The 18821-nt window shown below is 42.3% G+C and overlaps 1 protein-coding gene across 1 annotated transcript in view; it reads right to left on the bottom strand.

The window, feature by feature from the left end:
- Nucleotides 1–14265, bottom strand: part of srcap (Snf2-related CREBBP activator protein) — a 54695-nt gene extending 40430 nt beyond the window's left edge. Inside the window, exons 1-3 of the mRNA XM_021323806.2 lie at nucleotides 14034–14265; nucleotides 8656–8732; nucleotides 3835–6350 (exon numbers count right to left, since the gene is read on the bottom strand). Of these exons, the coding sequence (XP_021179481.2) occupies nucleotides 3835–6114 (2280 nt within the window). The 5' untranslated portion in view covers nucleotides 6115–6350; nucleotides 8656–8732; nucleotides 14034–14265. The remainder of the gene's footprint in view (nucleotides 1–3834; nucleotides 6351–8655; nucleotides 8733–14033) is intronic.
- Nucleotides 14266–18821: the final 4556 nt, after the last annotated feature.

Below are 18821 nucleotides of genomic sequence, written 5' to 3'. Positions count from 1 at the left end.
TGTTCTGATGCACAGTGGGATAAGGAGAAGTATATCTTCGATTAAATGTTTATGCAAATCGAAACCTAAAAAGTCCAGGAAAAGAACCACAGATCCATACTGTCACTTTTTAAAGATGATTTCAAACTGGAAAAGCTGTGTGGGGAAAAACTACAAGTGCACCTAATGATTTAGCAGCTGGCTTCACCCAACGTTTGCAGACATTTTCAAAGCTCTTAAGGTCCCACCGTAGCATTTCAATCACTATAGGGTCTCGACTTTGACTGGACCATTGCACAACCTGCATACTTTTCCTTCTCAGCCATTATGTTGCAGATCTGATGCCTCATGTTTGAAACTGGACGACTTTGGCCCGCTCAAGGACCGCAAGGCACCAAGGTCCTACGGCTGAGGATCAGGTCCAAAGCATCACCCCTCCACCACCATGCTCACACACTGCAAAAACAGAACTAAAAATAACTAAAATTTTCTTGAAATTAGTGCATTTATCCTTGATTTGAGCAGGTAAATAGGATTATCTGCCAATGGAATAAGATTTATGCACTTAAAATAGGAACAATTTATCTCCATCATCTTATTTCAAGTGCAGTATATATCTAATTATCTTATTTTAGGGGTCAAAATACTCATTCTATTGGCAGATAATCTTATTTACCTGCTCAAATCAAGGGCAAACGCATTAATTTCAAAATATTTTTACTTATTTTTAGTTATTTTTTTGCAGTACAGTGTCCTGTTTGTGTTGTCAATGCCAAGTTTGATTTTCTCCAAACATTATGGCAAAGTGCCATTTTCCCCCTAACTTTTATTTGCCACTTTTCTGCGCTCTAGACAGTCTGACCGTGTGGTGAAGTTCACTGTTGAGTCAATCTATATAAAGTATTTTTCTATAAATTCGACAATTTAAAAAGTTGTTCTAAACTAAACTGTCCCTCTGTGATGTAGCCGACTGTCGGCATCTCTGATACGGCGGGCCCGGCTTTGAATCCTGGGAATACGGCGTGAAAACTCTGCGTGGAGTTTCTGCCGCATCGACCCCTGAATAAGGAAGAGGCCGAAAAGGCTCCTTTTCAGTACGTCACGTCGTTAAACCCGTTATATAGATTAATTACACACAGAATACCGCTCTTTCTGCTAATTATGATGATTTTATGCTTCCGGGTAATAAAAACACAATCTTTAAAATTAGAATATTAAATTAAAAAGCAACTGATTTCACAGCAACAGCTTAGAAACAGACTAATAAAAATTAACATTTTGAATAAAAAAAGGGTGCTTAATTAAAAACAAACATGTTTAACGCCTGATAAAGGGTTGTTATCGCAAAAGGCACTTTTCATCTGATGAGTGAGCCTCACTCGGACGCATTTTATTGAGTATGGCTGTATAATTCTCGTCGAGCTGGTCGACAACTCGACATGGAGGAAGCAGAAGCCCCCGCCACTTAAAAATGGTTTGTGTCGCAGCGTTTTTTGTGTTTTTAAAAAGACAACAGAGCCTCGTTTGTAAGAATCCCACAATTAGCTGTTGCTGATGCTACAGTTAGCATGTGGTGGTTTGTTACGCGCCAGACAGCATTTGATCACGTCGACTTTAAAATCTTAAATGCTCTGAGCGATCACCCCTGTGAACTGTGTTATTCAACACTGGCACCACCTGAAAACTAGACAAGCACAAATAAATGACTCTGGACCGATACTTTAAAAAGTTGGTGAACTATGTAAATGACCGCAAGCTGTTGGTGAAAAGAAATTCTTATGTTGCCAGAAAAACAAAAAACAACTGTGTGTAGACGTGGATATTTATGGTATTGTGAAAATTTAGCTTTTATCATCACAGCGATAAGCAGTATTAGCAGGATTGTTATTTAAAACTTTATTTTTTCTAGTTTTGCTTCCTTAAAAGCATCAATACATAATAAATTTAAAAAAAATATGATTAATTGCAGCTAACGTGTCCACTTTAGTGATAAAACTCACTTTTCTTTACGCAGCTAGTGTCCTGCTGAAGCCTAGTTTAAATTTTGTTTCAATAGGTTAGATGTTATATTATTAAACGTATTTTGAGGACAACATTTGTGTTTATGGGGCTATAATTGCTGTAAGCTTAAAAAAAAAAAAAAAAAAAGAAAGACTGCTAGAAGCTGGAAATTTTTTTTTTGTCATCTATTTTATCGTTATCACAACAGTACCACAGCATACCGTGATAAAACTGAACTTTGGTATCGCCCCCCCCCCCCCCCCCACACACCTCTAATTGTGTACCATCTCCTCATAAGATGCATGCATTGTTGCACGGCGGGTAAATAATCCTCCCCGCCGCGCCCTGACAGACTTCACGCTGCTCTCAAATTGCCTCATAACCCTTCCCAGAGTTGTAGGCCGCCCCGGTTGCTTCTCTGGGTTCAGAGCTGACGTAACGATGAACATAAACCTGCTGAAACTCTCCGCTTCTATCGGCGGCTGGTCGCTGCTTTTACTAGTTAATATTGTGGGAAATGAAGGTTTCTGCTTTTGTTTTTACCACACACAGCTTTTGTGTTTCTGCTCCCTCTTCGTTTGATAAATGAACTAAAGGGCAGAATGGAAACTGTCGTTCTGTATGGTTATGAGGACAGACACTCTGTTAACAGCAGAGGTGTCAAGTAACGAAGTACAAATACTTCGTTACTGTACTGAAGGACACTTTTTAGGTATCTATACTTTACTCCATTACTTATTTTTCCTTCTACTTCTTACTTCTACTCATTACATTTTCACACAAGTATCTGTACTTTCTATTCCTTACATTTTTAAAACAAATTTTACTCGTTACTCTTGGCTTCAGTTTAAAATTTATAAATATTTATTTCACGTAATGTGCACCATCCAATGCAGATCATTGGCGCCATCCACACCTAGTGAGAACTAGGTGTAAATGGATGAGTCATATAACGCAAACACTCATTGGTTAGCTATATAGTCTCTCTCTTAACTACATAGAATGTTTTTGCACCAAAGGGTATAGTTTACCTCACGTATTTGATGTAACTCACACATTTATGTTCTGGCAGTTCTGCAGGCTCCTCTGTTTGGAATTGAATTCCAATAAAGTTTGAGAGAGAACATGCTCCTTGAGTGACTTTGTCTTTGACTAATGCACAGGTGTCAAACTCAAGGCCCGCGGGCCAAATCTGGCCCTTCAAGGTAAATTACCCGGCCCTCGAGAGCCAAAAAAAAAGGCATATATCATTTTATAGTGTATAAAGTGGCTAAAACTGTGCCTCCTGTAAGTGTAACTTACCCTAATATCAACTTTTTTTTGCAGATAAACTGTATAAACTGGGCCTAAGAGTGCTACTTCTATGTTACTGTGCATTGTTTATACTACTGTGTGAACTGGAATGAAATTATGAAATGAAACGTATCGTCTCTACACATGCAAGCGGCCCTTTTAATGACTTCATGATGCCAAAGTGGCCCCATATAGAAATTAGTTTGACAGCCCTGGACTAATGGGTTAATGATTATGTTGTGTCTTGGGCCACATGTAGAACTAATCAGTGTTTAAATTAAGCTTTCAATTCATATAGTGGCATTTTTTTAAAGGTTACTTTATACTTTTATACTTTAAGTAGTTTTTGGAGCACATACTTTTTCACTTTTACTTGAGTAAAGAGGTCAAGTTGATACTTCAACTTTTACCAGAGTGTTTTTAAACCGCAGTATCTATACTTCTACTTAAGTAACAAATGTGTGTACTTTTGACACCACTGGTTAACGGGCCCAGATGGGTACATCTCTAGTCATTACTGCGCTGGCTGCAGCTTTCTGATCAAACGGCCAGCTGAACTACCTTGAGCGTAGAGCTGGGAGTCGTCATGTCGCTCCTGTCTGGGTCCGGGTCGTCGTCGCTGTCTTCCTCTGGACTGCTGACGTGTCCCAGTTCCGCCTCGTGGATGTCACTTCCCTGTTCGTCCTGGTCTTGGTCCATGTCCTCGCTCTCGTCCTCCGCGTCGTCGTGGTAACTGTTGGAGTCGTTGGGGTTGGGGAACGGCTCCGTCTCGTCCCGCTCCTCGGCCGCAGGAAGCACCTCAAAGGTCGGAGGCGTGACGGGTCGGGGGACGCCGGGGGGCTCTGCCTGCGCCGCCGACGTTTCGGTTAAGGCCTCGGATTTGCCGGGTGAAGCTGTAGGGGCGACCGACGCCGCCTGCTGGGCTTTGACAGCAGCCGGAGCCGCTGCTTTACTGGCGGCGGACACAAACGCAGAGCCCCCGGCTGAGACGGGCTGGGAAAGGCACTCCTCAGACACGGCGGCAGCCAGAGAGCTGTGGGCGCCGGCCGGCGTGCCGTCCACGCTCTGCTGCCTGCACACCTTCGCCTGCAGGGAGGGGGGGTGCTTCAGCACAGGAGTTTCCCCCGGCTTAAACAGGAGCAGCTTTGGACTCACGACGGCGGAGGAGTGGGTGGCGCAGAACGCCGCCGGCTTCGTCTCTGCGGACACCACAGAGACGGACGGAGTCAGAGCCAGGCTGACTCTGGTTCCGTCCGGGGAAGAGACGCAGAACTCGGGTTTGACGGCGCTGACGACGGTGAACCCCGGGGCCGGGCTGGCGGCGCTGGAAACGTGCACCGTTACGGCGGCGGCCCCGCCTGAGACCGCCGGCGCCGCCTCCTGTTGCTGAGGCGCAGCAGCACCGCTCACCTGCGTCACACCCGGGTCCACCGGGCCGGTCGGGGAACAAGGCGCCCCGGTTTGCGTCGTGACGTCGCTCTCCTCCACAGTGAAGGAGTCGGAGGTGAGCGCGGACACCTGAAGTAAACACACCCCGCCCGTGTGCGCCATTTCCACAGTCTGGTCGGCGTTTAACACCAGATGCTGCCCCACCCTCGGGTTCTGCACGGACAGGCTGTGGGCGTCATCGCCCGCCGACCCCAGGGACTCCTGGGAAATGATGATGGTGTCGGCGTCCGTGTGAATAGACGGCTCGAGGTCCTCGTCTGCGTTCTCCAGCAGCGCGTTGAACAGGTTCACCTCGTAGCCCGGCGAGTGGGGGATCTGCGCGCTGCCGCCGACGCAGATGGTCTCCTCGGCCACCTCCTCCACCAGGCTGCAGAACTCGTACACCTCCACGGGCTGAGAGTGGAGCTCCACCCTCGTCTGGACGCCCTCTTCGTACAGCTTCGGCTCCCCCGCAGAGAGCTGGTTGACGATGGCGGCCTGGCAGACGGTGCCGTCTTCCCGCTGCACCAGGTAATTCTGGTTCAGGTGCACGCCGGACCAGTCGCAGCCGTCCCGGACCACCACGATTTCTTGGGCCTCGCCCGAGCGCAGGATCTCGGCGATCAGCGACGTCTCCGTCGGGGGGACTTGGTCTGAGGCGTGCGGCGTCCCCGCCTGCAGCGAGACGACTAGCCCCGCGGCGGGACCTGAGGCGCTTTCCTGTGAGGAGAGCTCCGGCAGCACGTTGAAGTCAGAGGACAGGGAGGTGGAGGAGGCGTCGTCCCTTTTGTTTGCGTCAGGAGCGCCTGAGTGAGGTCGCGTTTCTGTGCGGAGGGAAGTCTGGACTGACTCCAGAGAGTTTGTTTTGCTGGGCTCCTTAGGTTGTGTTTCTGATGGGTCAGTTTGCTTAGTTTGGAGCTGAGAGTCTGAGTCCTCCGCGACCCCTGACAGACCTGTGTGGCTGCGCTGAGGTGTAAGGACCGGCTGCTCCAGGACTTTAAATCCAACACCTGACTGGGAACCAGAGGAAGAAGCGACGGTGAAGCAGATTTGAGATTTGGGGCGCAGGAGAAGATTTCCTCCTGAGAGGCTTCCAGTCTCTGGTTTGTATTCTGTAACAACCACAGGTCCAGGACTCTGATGCTCAATCTGGTATCCCTGACTATTCGAGAGGCTTCTGTCTTTAATAGTTTGTGACCCGTAGTGATGCTCTTCCACTGTGCTATCAACCTGTGAGGAGAGAGGCGTGGGGACGGGAAGACTCTGCATCCCGGCATCCTCGGTGAGCGACGCCGGCAAAGAGCTCCTGGCGTCAGACGGGGTCTCCTCAGAGAGGACCTCCTGTGAGATGACGGCCTTAACGTCGCTGCACGGGAGCGTCCCAGGCAAAGTGTTCGGAGGGGTGCTCTCCATGGCGAGGAGCGCGGAGTTGCAGCCTGGCAGCGGCACGGCGGACGGACTGGCGAGCGGGGGGGCTGGGCAGGGAGCAGCTGCGACCGGCTGCGGGGCATGCCGAGGCGACTCCCCAGCCACATTCTGTGCAGCCTGGGGGTTGGCACCCAGCACATCCACAGCCGGGGAGGCGAGCTGCCGCTCCGCCTCCTCTCCAGATCTTCCTTCCTCTGAGCTGCTCCGGCCACACAAAGCACCTGTGGAGAGCGGAGATACGAGACGTTAGCGACGCCAGTCAGACTGATTTAGATCGGTCCTCTCCTACCCTGGAGTCATGCGTTTACACGTGCTCCTGCTCAAGGAGACCTGACTCTGACCACTGCATCGTCTCTCCAAGATGCCACCAAGTTCTGCTGTTGAACCGTTCCTATACAATAGCTTGTAAAAAATACTCACACCCACTTTGCACAGTTTGTCAAATCCCAACCACGTTACAACATTGACCGGATCACAGAATAATTGTGAAGTGAATGGAAATGAATACATGGTTAGACGATTGTTTGTCTTATTCTTCTATCTATAAAATGCATTAATTTACTGGAACTGAAGTCCTGCGATGGACTGGGACCTGTCCAGGGTGTACCCCGCCTCTCGCCCATTGGCAGCTGGAGATAAACACCAGAGACCCCAGCAGGGATAGACGTGTTAGAAAATTAATGGATGGATGGAACTGAAGTCAAATTCCTTGTTTTTGTGCACAAAACTGGGAAATAAAGTAGATTTCGACTGTTTCTACAAATAAAAATCTGAAAACTGTGATGTGCATTTGTATTCAGCCACCCAGGTCCGAACATTCTCCTGCACACTGTTTTTCTCCTGCATTGTTTACATTGTTTGATTACTGTTGCACTTTATATTGTAATGTTGCCTTATTCCACCTGGAATCTCACTACACTGTTGCAAGCTGTATGCAACGAAATGTCGTTCTGTATGCACTCTGTACATACAAAGTGACAATAAAGTTGTCTATGTCAGTCTATGAGAACCACCTTTTGCTGTGATTACACGCTCAAGTTTCTATTCTCTACCAGCTTTACTATTCTGGGGATCTCAGCACATATTTCTATCCAAAATAGTCCATCAGACTGGATCTTTAAGCATCTTTGAACTGGCTTTTCAAATTTCCAACTGGGAAAGGTCTGAGCTTTGAATGAGCCATTCTAACAAACATACATTGTATCTCTGGTTAGATGTTTAGGATTATTGTCCAGTTAGAAGGGGGAACATCCTCTATTGTTAGCAAATATTGCATTCAAGCTGCCCGGTGAGATCAGTTTCATACATGCTGACGTTGTGATCATTATGGCAATTTGACCCTTTATTATGATGCCCAGTTTTAAAGGTCTATAGCCACGTAGTATGCTAAAAAAAAAAGAACAAAAACCGTTTGCTCATGATAAAACAAAGTTATATAGACCGAGCGTCCATCCTGATAATGTTTGATGGTGGGGGTTTTTTGCGGGTATAAATAGCCCCAGCACTGGGCGCGATTAGCGGGTATAAACAGATGTGGCGCCATCTAGCGACAGTACCACAGAACTGTCACAATGCCGGTTTGCTTACATAATTAAAACAGCATTAAATAATGCTGGACCGAGCATGACTCTCTGCAATTCAACACTAAAGGCTTTAATTACTAACAAAAACGAAGCACAAAACACCAAAATGACAACTAATACGTCAGCAGGACGTGATAATCTTTGCTACTGACGTACAAATAAAAACAAGTCAAATAACGTGGCTATGCACCTTTAAATTTAATTAATCGCCAAAGAACTCTATTTACTACTTAGTGAACTCCTAAAGGCAATACGTTGTACTTAATCTTATTTAGCTCCATCACAGTAAGTGCGGGTGAATTAAAACATGTTCTGCTTTTAAAGCGGTTAAAAACCATGTATGATTTCCTTTCCGCTGCATTATTATGCATTACTTGGTGTTGGTCTACCACATAAAATACATCAAGGTGTAACGACGCAATTCGAGAAAAAAAGTCTAAGCGGGTAAGTTACGCCGAAAACAGAAAAAAATATTTATAAAAATAATTTCTGTTAAGCCATCAAAAACCTAAATTGTAAATCATTATAATAGGATAAAACGTCAACAAAAAAAATGTTTGGCGGCTATGTGAGCAGTCAGCGTGATTTTTTTTATTTTATTTCTTAGTCTCAAACCAGCTGTCAGAATCATTTCAGCCATTTTCAAGCCTGCGTGTGTTTAAATAACCAGAAACCCAACAGAGTGACCTAACTGTAGTCCTCCCCTGCTTTCTGTCCAAGGCATGCAGCTGAAGTTTGCGTTGCTCAACACAAACTCGCATCCTGTGATTCAGCAGGCGGTCTGAACCCAAACAAAACGCCACGCCGTAAAAACCTGCAGACACCTTCACGCAAGACGGCGATGGCGTTTGATCCCGCGGACCTTCTGAGGCGTTTGAGCGAGAAGAGAGATTAAACGCAGGGCTTGATCTGATTGGCTGTTGTACACAAAGCGACGTCTTACCTGTCTGTGGTGTGAGACACAGGTCTTCTGTGCTTTCTACTTCCAGGATGCTGAAATTAGGATCCCTTCCACATGTTCTGAGGAAGTGAAAAAAGAAGCAGAGTAAATTATATATCGACTATATTTCACAATTAGCAGCTGTTGTGAAACACTCCGTTGCTCTTCCCACTGCTGATCTGTGACATGGTTCTGATTAAACAGGAATGGAGGGGGCTAGGATACATTTTTCAGACCGGAGCTGAGTGAAGTTACAACTTCAGGGGCGGTTCTGGTGTTTCCAGCTGGGAAGACGTGACTTCACAGTACAAGGAGTACAAACCATTGCCCTTCATGTGGAGCGTGTCAATTAAAGCCTGCTGGAAAACGGTAAAGTCAGCAATCTGCCTAATTATTGAGTAAATCTTGTTTTTTTTTTCATTGGTCTCGTGTAATTTTGGTTTTCTAAGAACCTGAATTTTTTACTTCTTTAGCTGTGAGCGTCATAGGGCTGGGCGATATGGATTAAAAAATAAATCTCCGATTTTATCATACCAAATCCGATTAATCGATTTTTTTCCTCCTTTTTGTTTCATAAAAAGAAATTAAAGAAATTATTTTAAAACCTTGCTTTTATGTAAACCATTTCGTCAGGGAGTTGACCTGAATTCAAAGTGCAACTAAATACAAGCTGTGAAACATGTTTGTAAAACAAGATGGCAGCCGTGCCATTATAAACAATGAAAATATAACAAAACATTAGCTGCTAGTGGTATTACACATCGAGCTAAGAACAGGCTTCACTACACTTGTGAACTTCAAACTAAGTTTAAAAAAAAAGTAAATAAGTAAATGAAGTACCTCGTATTATGGTAAAAAAAAAGTTTCCACTTAACAATATTTTGACAATATATTTGCCTAAACATATATTCAGCATCACATGCTGTTCTCTTCATGGAAACCCAATGAGTGTATTGGCAAAATAAAATCCAGATTTTCCAAAAATGAAATCTTAAAGAATTGTAAATTTGAATTAATCGATTAAATCGATTTATCGCCCAGCCCTAGAGCGTCAATCTTTAAAATCGATTTATTTTTAACCTACACCACGATCACTGGTCTATATATGAGTTTCACTTTTAGAGTTGGGTTACTGAAATAAATCCACCTCATTAATTGAGATGCACCGACAGTTTGCATTTGCACAGAAGGACTCGATGCGAATTACTGACGCATCAGATTTTTGGAGGAGACGCCCATTTTCTATTGGCTATTTTAACCACCTGAATTAAGTGGCAGGTAAAAGAAGCAGGAATGACCCTCGGTGAAGTGACTCGGCCTAAAAATTTAATTTAGGTCAGTGGATGTGTGCTCCCTTGTGGCTTCGGGTCCGCTGGTTTCTGCAATGCTGAAAATCCACATGAGGATCCACAGTACGGACGCAGCTCAGAAAACTAGAATGCTGTAAAAACAAAAACAAAAAAAGTGTCTCCCTGTTCAGAAAGAGAACCTTAAATATTTTAAGCATTGATTTCTTGTAATGTTTGATGATTATGGCCAATAGGGACGCACCAGTCCAGTGTTTTCTGATCCAATCCACTACCTGGGCACCACGGTTAAATGAATGAACCGTACACCTTGCAATGTTTGTGGTGTTAAATTTACCAACTTTGTCACCCCCACCACAATTTTAGTGTTGCAGATATTGAATGTTGCAGGCGGGCTTTTGAAATGTTTCCATATCCGATCTGGGTATCAGGTCGGTGCATCTCTAATGGCTAATAGATAATGAAAAACCAAAATTTAGCACCTGAGAAAATTTTACTATTGTGAAACTCAGTGTTAGCTTAACGAGCTAAATTACTCAAAACACCTGCAAAGGTTTCCTGTAGGGCAGGACAATTAATCGCATTACTAATATAATCACAATTTTAAAAGACGCAGTTATTGGCCACGTAACAATGAATGGATCAAAAGCGTCCTTTAGATGTCGGTAATATGTTTAAAGTGGGTTTTTCCTCCAAATGGAAGGGAAGAGAGCTGCAGCAGTGAGATAATCTAATTTTATTACTTGTTTTAGAGTTCATATAATCAATACGTTTTTATCAGAAACTTTCAGGAATCTCACCACAGCATTAAGAACCGGTCAAACTGTTAAATACACAGACTTGTTTGTTGGTTGCCCTTTATGTTCAACAAGGATTGATGTCCAACTCAACAAGCGGTTCTCTTGAATAAGAATATTTTGATTAATAAAAACAGTTGAATTTCTTTTTTCAAAACATCTTTATCTACACGGCATTTTTGTTGCTTCTGGTCAATGCAGCAAAAAGTCAAAATTAAATCGCAAATTTAGATTTTTGCCATAAATCGTACAGCCCTAGTCTCCTGAACCTTTAAACGGTCCAGAAGACAGTCACTGAAAACCTCCACAAGGAGGTTAAGCTAGAAAGGATCTTTGCCAAAGAAGGCGCTTGTTTAGAGTGCTGTATGCAAGCACATTCATAGAAAATTGAGTGGAAGGAAAAAGTGCAATAGTAAAAAGTGAACCAGCAATGGGGAGAACAGCAGCCTTGGGAGATTAAACAGAGACATCCTGGACTAAGGAGAAAAAAGAACTGGGCTGTTGTTCAGAGGTTCAAAGCCCTCTTATCAAATGAAAGTTAAATTTGCGATTTATTTGGAATTCAAGATCCCAGAGTCTGTAGAAATAAGGGAGAGGCACAGAATCTCCGATGCAGGACTTGGCACCTGCCCACACAGCCAAAGGTACCAAAAGCCGGTTCATTGACCGTAGTGTTCCTGTGCCCGATTGGCCAGCAGACTGGGCTGAACTGAAGCCCACAGAGAATCTAAGGAGTGCTGTAAAGACGATGAGAGGCGCCACGCCCAACAATGCAGATTTGGTTCTTCCTGTAGGTTTTGTCCTAACACAGCTAACTGGAACCACCAGAAAACTAAATGTTAGAGGTTAAATTACCAACCAGTCACATCAGTGCAGGTTGCATGTTTACGGACAACCTTTATACGCTCTTTGCTTCAAAGAGTGCTTAAAATTCAGAGCAGAAGTGAACTAGGAAGTAAGCTGTACATGATGTTACTGCTGAGGATGGCTCCAAGCTGCCCTTTCTAGCTATAAACATATTCAACTCTTCTGAGGAGGCTTTCCCACAAGATTTAAGAGTGTTTTCATGTGAATTTCGGACCATTTTGTCCAGAAAAGCATTTTGTAAGGTCAGATAATGTCGTCTCCTCTTTAAATTATCCTACAAGTGTTCACCTGGAGTGGGGCATCAGTACTCTGTGCAGGACAGTCAAGTTCTTCAACACCAAAGGGATCATTCCCAAACCGTTCCCTCAAAGCTGGGAGCATGGCGGACTCTACACAACTGCATCTGACACACTGCCTTGCTTCCGGTGCTTCACTGCACCTGTTCAGTCATGGAAACCCATGCCATTCACTTCTATACCCAGCTCAACCTAACCTGAGGACCAAAGTTTGAAGGTCTGCAGCTACAGACCTGGAGAAAACCTGTGACCTCTGGGTCCCTCAGCTGGCCACAGTGCAACTTTACTTTACATGGCCTACCACCTCACGGTTAAGTTGCTGACGTTCCCAATCACTTCCATTTTGATTGAAACACCACCAACAGCTGTCTGTGGAACATCTACCAGCATGGAAATCTCCTGATTGGACTTACTGCACAGGTGGCATCCTATAACGACACTCCTTTACAGTTGTTTGTAGAAACAGTCAGCATGAGGAGGAGCTGGACTTTACACACCTGGGGCGAGGGAAGTGTAAGGAACACCTGGGATCATTGTTATGGATGACTGACCCAACACCTTTGGCGATATAGTGTCATTTAAAAAAAAAAAAGAAGAAAAAAAGAACACTTTACCAAGCATCCTACTTGAGCTTTGGCAAAAATATAAAACGCTGAAGGGAATTTATCCAAAATTGCACCCACCTCATGAAAACTTTTTATGCCCTTTTGAGTATGTTTACATGCAAAACATGGAATTTAGAAAATATATTATTTAGGTGATTCTTTGTGGCTCACGTCTGGCCATGTCTTACAAAAACTTTAAGGCACATGAAACCAGTAGCTTTATTAGATGATGAATTTATAAAAACAACACTAATGTCACTGTGTGTGTGTGTGTTATTGTCTTTTTTTGGGGGGGGGGGGGGTGTACCACGTCAGTAGGGAGCAACCTCACTGCTAAGACTGGACAACTCCTTGCTCCAGTTCAGTCTAAAAGTCGCTGTGTCTGACTGGGTAATGTTGCAGCAGTAATAAAAAACCGGAGCAGCAGCTCCAAGTTGAACGTGCTGCAGTCGCCCACAGGAAGCAGCTGGGAATTCTGCAGCACGCGCGCTCTCTTCACGGGCTAAAAAAGCCGGTGGCTCAGCGCGCGCAGCCGGGCCTCGAGTCATTCAATCTTTGATTTCGGTAACGTTTCCTCCTCGCCACATGTACCCGGATCCACCGTGCTAAAAAAAAAAAAAAAGATATGTAACCCGTTTAGCCAGCGGGTTTGTCTGCGAGCACCGGTTCCGCCGATCATGTGATCCACGAATCGGACTTTTGCTTCCCGTCCGAGAGTGATCGGAGCTGTTCTCGTCATTTAAAAAAAAAGAAAGAGCTGTAGACGCCTATCGTTACCGGTTAGCTAGCTAACGCTAGCCTCTACAATAAACAGCGGGTTGTGCTGCGCGAAAAAGGGAAAGCAAGCTGCTAACTAGCAAAGCTGAAAGAGTTGGTAGGGTGCGATCATTTAATGCGCAGGCGCCCCTATTCTCTCGCTGTTCGTTATGTAATGCTCGGGTTCAGACACAGCCCATTGAAGCCTATACGTCTGATAAATTACAACAACGAAAAAAAAACACCCAAAAAAGTCTTATTAAACCCGCTTGTGCACGTAAAACAGAAGGAGGAGGGAGTGGGGTCGCATGTGACGTCACTGCGTGGGGTCAAACCTCTCTCGAAAATTAACAATATTTACAAACTTATTTTTAAAGATTAAAAATGTATTCTTAAATCGAAACGGACATAATAATATAAAACGCTATAATAAAGTTTCACATAAATTTTGCATTGACCATGCGGGGGGGATTCGAGGGGGGTTAGCAACGTCTCCTCACCGAATCTTGACTTCAATACAAATTAATTTTGTTACAATGCGCTACGGTTGCCTTTATTAGTGTTATCGGTTTGGGTGAAAGCATGTTGTTGTGCATTGCTAAAAGACCGTGAATGCAGTTCCTTTGAAATGTACCACTAAGTCAAACGTAGCCTAGTAACGTCCTGTCGTTCGTTTCAGCACCCCTCGGGTCCCCCCATTACTTCCTCCTTGCCCCCTCCCTCTCAAGGCCGCCATCTTAAGTTCCCACCTACCTGAAATTTCCGACTGATTTTCTTTTACTAAATTCTCGCTGAAGGAGCCGTCATCCGCGCAAAATCGTACTCAATCCGTGATGCCGGCAGTCCAAACTGGCTCTCGGTACCCAACGAGGTAGACCTAGGACTGTGGGAAGAAGTTAAAATCCGGAGCGGGAGAGACTGGGTTTCGGCGCAGAATGTAGCGGTCGCGGGGAGGAGACTTTACGCAGCGAAATGGTGGCGGAGCGCTGCTGCTGACAAAGTACACAACACTCCGTAATCTCGCGAGATAGTGTCAAGCGCGCCACTTGAAATCTGGAAACGCAAGTCTTTACAACAGTGCGAATTATTTTACCGGTGTGGTTGAGCATCTGCGTTACACTAAAACGCGTTTACGCCCGTACCTGACGAATTATTGCAATTTAATAAATTCGGGTATATTTTTTTTATATAAGTCGCAACGAGAATTCAAACATTAACGTAGGATCCCACAGTAACAATCGTCTTTCTTTCTCTTAAGGTGCTAACGTTTTGCAATAAGGAGCCGTTTTGTATTCGTGTATGAAATGTTAAAGGGTGTGAAAATCGTTTGCTTTCTGCTGCGTGTTTAATTTCCAAACAGTTTAGAAATTATGCAGAGATGCCTGGCTGTATTCAACACAAAGGCAGGAATCCCACAACAATAGTCGCCCTACCCCCAGTTTATAGGAGCTTTGCTAGTGAGACTAAGAAAATTCATTTAAAATTAGTTGTAGTAATTACATATTTTTTATTCAATTATTTATTTATGTCAGGGAGTAGCAGAAACTAAAATTACCACATACATGCACGTCTAAATGAATGAAAACGTTTATTTTAATGCGTTAAGACGAATATAGTATAAAGCATAATTATACACAGTGACATACTTCAGTCATTTATTTCTGTTAGTCTTGGCTCACAGCTAATAGAAACCTAAATTTCCGCTTTTTAGACTATTGGAATATTATTATTGCTATTAACACCCATAAAGAAATAATTTTTGATACATTGAAATGGGAAAAACTGGTGAGAGTCGTTCAGCAAACAGACACCCAGGCAAAAAAATAATTGATGAAGAAGCTGGCTTTAAATGGTAAGTTTAATAGAGATAAGTCCACAAAAAGAAGAAAATACAATCTATGGAATATTGACATGGGGGGGATGAGACACCAGAGACAGCAACGTAGATGAGCTAAGAGCTATTAAATCAATCTGAGTTACTTACACCTAAGCAGAGCCATAGGCTTCACCTCCATGGCATACTGGATTAATGCAGCAATTCATACTAAACTAGCCCACACCAAGTAATGTACTTTATGGTACATAAAAAATAAATATTATTTTCAGTAGGCTGCTTGTGATGCAGTCAAGAAAAATTAAAAGTACTCGTCTCTCCCTTCTGTACTTCAGCCAGACCCATCTTGTCCCCTGTCAAAGTAATTTCTGTTACAAAAACATTTTTCATTTATCTATGTAATGTTCTAATATCCCAATAAACTAAATCTAATGAAAATTACCCATAAGACAAGAGCTAAACACAAGGAATGCACCACCTGACCATGTCCTGGAAACGTCTGCGGGTAGTGTTATTTTGGAGCTCACAACCCTTTAAAGACAGCGACAATAACTCTTCTTTTTGTACCACTTTGTTCAAAAACTTGTACCTTCTAGTAAACTTTCCTTTAATATACTTAAATATAGTGCTTAAACAGCCATATTTGGCAATCACCTTTAACGACTTACCCTCTTGTGGAGGGTGTCATTGACTGCTGGATAGACAGGTCAGCAGTTTTTTTTCTCCATGATTATGTAGGTCATAACATTACTCTTTGATATATATATATATATATATATATATATATATATATATATATATATATATATATATATATATATATATATATATATATATATATATATTCATTTGTCCTATGTAATGTTTCAACATTTTAAGAAACAAAAGTTTAGGCTTTCACTACCTGTAGGCCATATTGAGTAAATTTAACAGAAAGGAGCACTAAGTATATCAATCTGTATAACCAAATTTATGAAACAAATACATTTTTGAAACACATTATGACTTCCTGACATGTTACAATAGATAATAGTCCATTTTCAACCAGGGTCTCCTCTTGCATCATAGGCCTCCAGGATTTGCTTTGTGATTTTTTTCAGGCACAGAAACAAGGACTTGATCCATATCAGGATTTCAAAGCTATTTTGAAATCTGAATATTCTTTGGCAGGTTACAAAAATCTTTGTTGAGACCAGCTCCCCTTAATTTATACGATTCACTTGTTTTAGACCGGATTCAACGGGCAAGCTTAGACAAGTCGGATGCTTTCTACTTCATTGGTTACCAAAAAGGGCCACATAAAAACTTACCACAGCTGCTCCACCTCTATCCAGGCTTTACTTTCCATCTTTTTAAAATGTTTACCTAAAGTATAGAAATTAGGACTAATTACTTAAAATTAGCCAGGATTGGAAAAATGAACGCCCGTGACACAGATCATAAAATCACTCTTTTTCTGAGGAAAAGCATCATGTCAAGAAATCAGCGTTTTAGTCTGGGGCTCCAAAAGCCCCCAGTTATTTACCATGTGCACCCTAAAGTTAAGCAGGGTCGTCTTTTCACTCTCAGGAAGAGGATATGCAAGATTGTTTTGGGGAAAAGTTATGCAAAACCCAGTTTAAACTTTTGTTTACTAAACATTATGCATATGGTGCATCATAAATTACAAAAATAAAGAATGAGTGAATATTTCATACGTTGCATAAAATGTAAAACTTGGGAAGGACACCATCCCCAAGTTTTATTAAAATATCACAACATAGAAAACAGACATAAACAAGAAGGGTTATGTTTTTTCTTACTGTATATTTCCTGATGGCTTATTATATTCCTCTTCCTCAATAGTGAGCTATAAAAATGGTTGTCTTGCAAAGATTAATCGGTAAGGCACAAAAAGCAGAGGGGGAAAAAACAAACAAACGTGTTTTGGTTGGCCCATAGATTTAATAACACTCAGGAGCTCCATTAAAGCTTGGAAAGGCTCTGATGTAACATCCAACTGATACCGTGTGAGTGACAAATAAACCGAGGAACATGTTAGTTTAAAGAAACACCATCTGCTTTAATTTATTTAACCATTGTTGAGCATGCCTGACTAGAATGAACGCATCATTAGTGGGCTCTGCAGAAACCCTAGACTGAGGAAATAACTGAATAATCTGAATCGGTGTTTTTGAGCAAACGCAGCAGTGAAGTGAGGAGGAGCACTGTTTTGGGTCGAATATAAATGAAAATATATATATTTTAATGGTTTGAAATAAACAACAGAGCTTTAAGTTTCATAAGGGATTGCTCAAAGTTCAGCCCTCAGACCAATGTTGTTTCTCTTCTATAACAATGATAGTTGTAAAGTTTCTAAGCAGCATTTCTGAAATTTAATTATCAAGGCATAAACAGTAAATGATGCTGGAAGTCACACAAATTATACAAATGTATAAAGTGAAAGCTACATAAACTAAGGTTTTATTACATTTTTGACACAATTCCTTTATACTTTGTCAGATAACTATCTGGAGATTTGGGGATAGATATAAAACCAGGAATAACTCCTTTTTCATTCTTCAAAAAGAGAAATAAGAGTTAAAATTAAGCTTTTAAATGCACTTTTTTATTTGGTCAGTTACATTTTGAGCACTTGGTTGGTCTTCAAAAGTCCAAAATCCTATATAAAGAAAAAAATAATTACCTGACAATATCTAAATACTGTATTTATATTTAAAAGGGTGGGTATATATGACCCCATTTGACAATTTATATTCAAAAAGACTCAAGAAAGTATTCAAAACATTGATTTTTAAATATGTTTTTCAAAGCCGAGTCATCACTTGGTTTAAATCTGTATCGGTGGACAGGGACATTTGTTTTGAAAGTTGCTTATTCTGAATACTTGATTTAGGAAAAAAAAATACAAATGGGCACTTAGAGGGGTATGCATTTACACGTGCATCTGAATTCATGTAAAATGTGTTTATTTTTGTATTTTAATTCAAAACCGAAACTCATACATAATGGATTTATTTCATTTAAATTTTTCAAGCATTTATTAGTCAGGTTTAGTCATTGTGGCTTAAAGCTAATTTAAGTTCAATAAAATGGACTTTTAATAAAGATAAGTCATTCTGTGTACAATCCTGAAGATTGTTGCGGATTGTCCATTAAACAGCGCTCACAATGAGGTAACCCCCCCAAAGGTGAGGAAGGCATCTGTTAACGGAGCTGCATCCAGTTAAATCAATGGAAAGTTTAGTGAAAGGAAAAAGTGTGGTACAAAAAGAGGCACCAGAGCCAAAAGTGCAGAAACGCTGAAGGCCTCAATAGAAGTGATCCCGGCTTCCTGATCACCTCCATGCTGTGACAATACATGTAACAGGACAGTACAGCAGCATCATGGGCACTCTTTAGGAAACTCACATTTCTGTGTTAAAAAAAAAAAAAAAATGTTTTATTGGTCTTCTGTAATATTCCCATTTAATGGGAAACTGAATTTCGGGTTTTCGTTAGCCTCATATTAACAAAACTTCAAACATATTGCCGTGTGTAATGAACAGGTCTGACTCCTTCAACTGAACAGAAATCCAATTTTCTTTTGACAGTCTAATTCATTGTGATTCTTTTTCTATTCATCCATCCTGCAGATTCACTCTCTGTGTATTATTTTTTTATGTAGTTCACGCCAAGCTTCCGAACAAAAGACTCACACAACAGAG

Source organism: Fundulus heteroclitus, chromosome 10 (genome assembly GCF_011125445.2).
Source record: "Fundulus heteroclitus isolate FHET01 chromosome 10, MU-UCD_Fhet_4.1, whole genome shotgun sequence".
Lineage (NCBI taxonomy): Eukaryota > Metazoa > Chordata > Actinopteri > Cyprinodontiformes > Fundulidae > Fundulus > Fundulus heteroclitus.
This window is presented reverse-complemented; position numbering and strand designations above follow the sequence as displayed.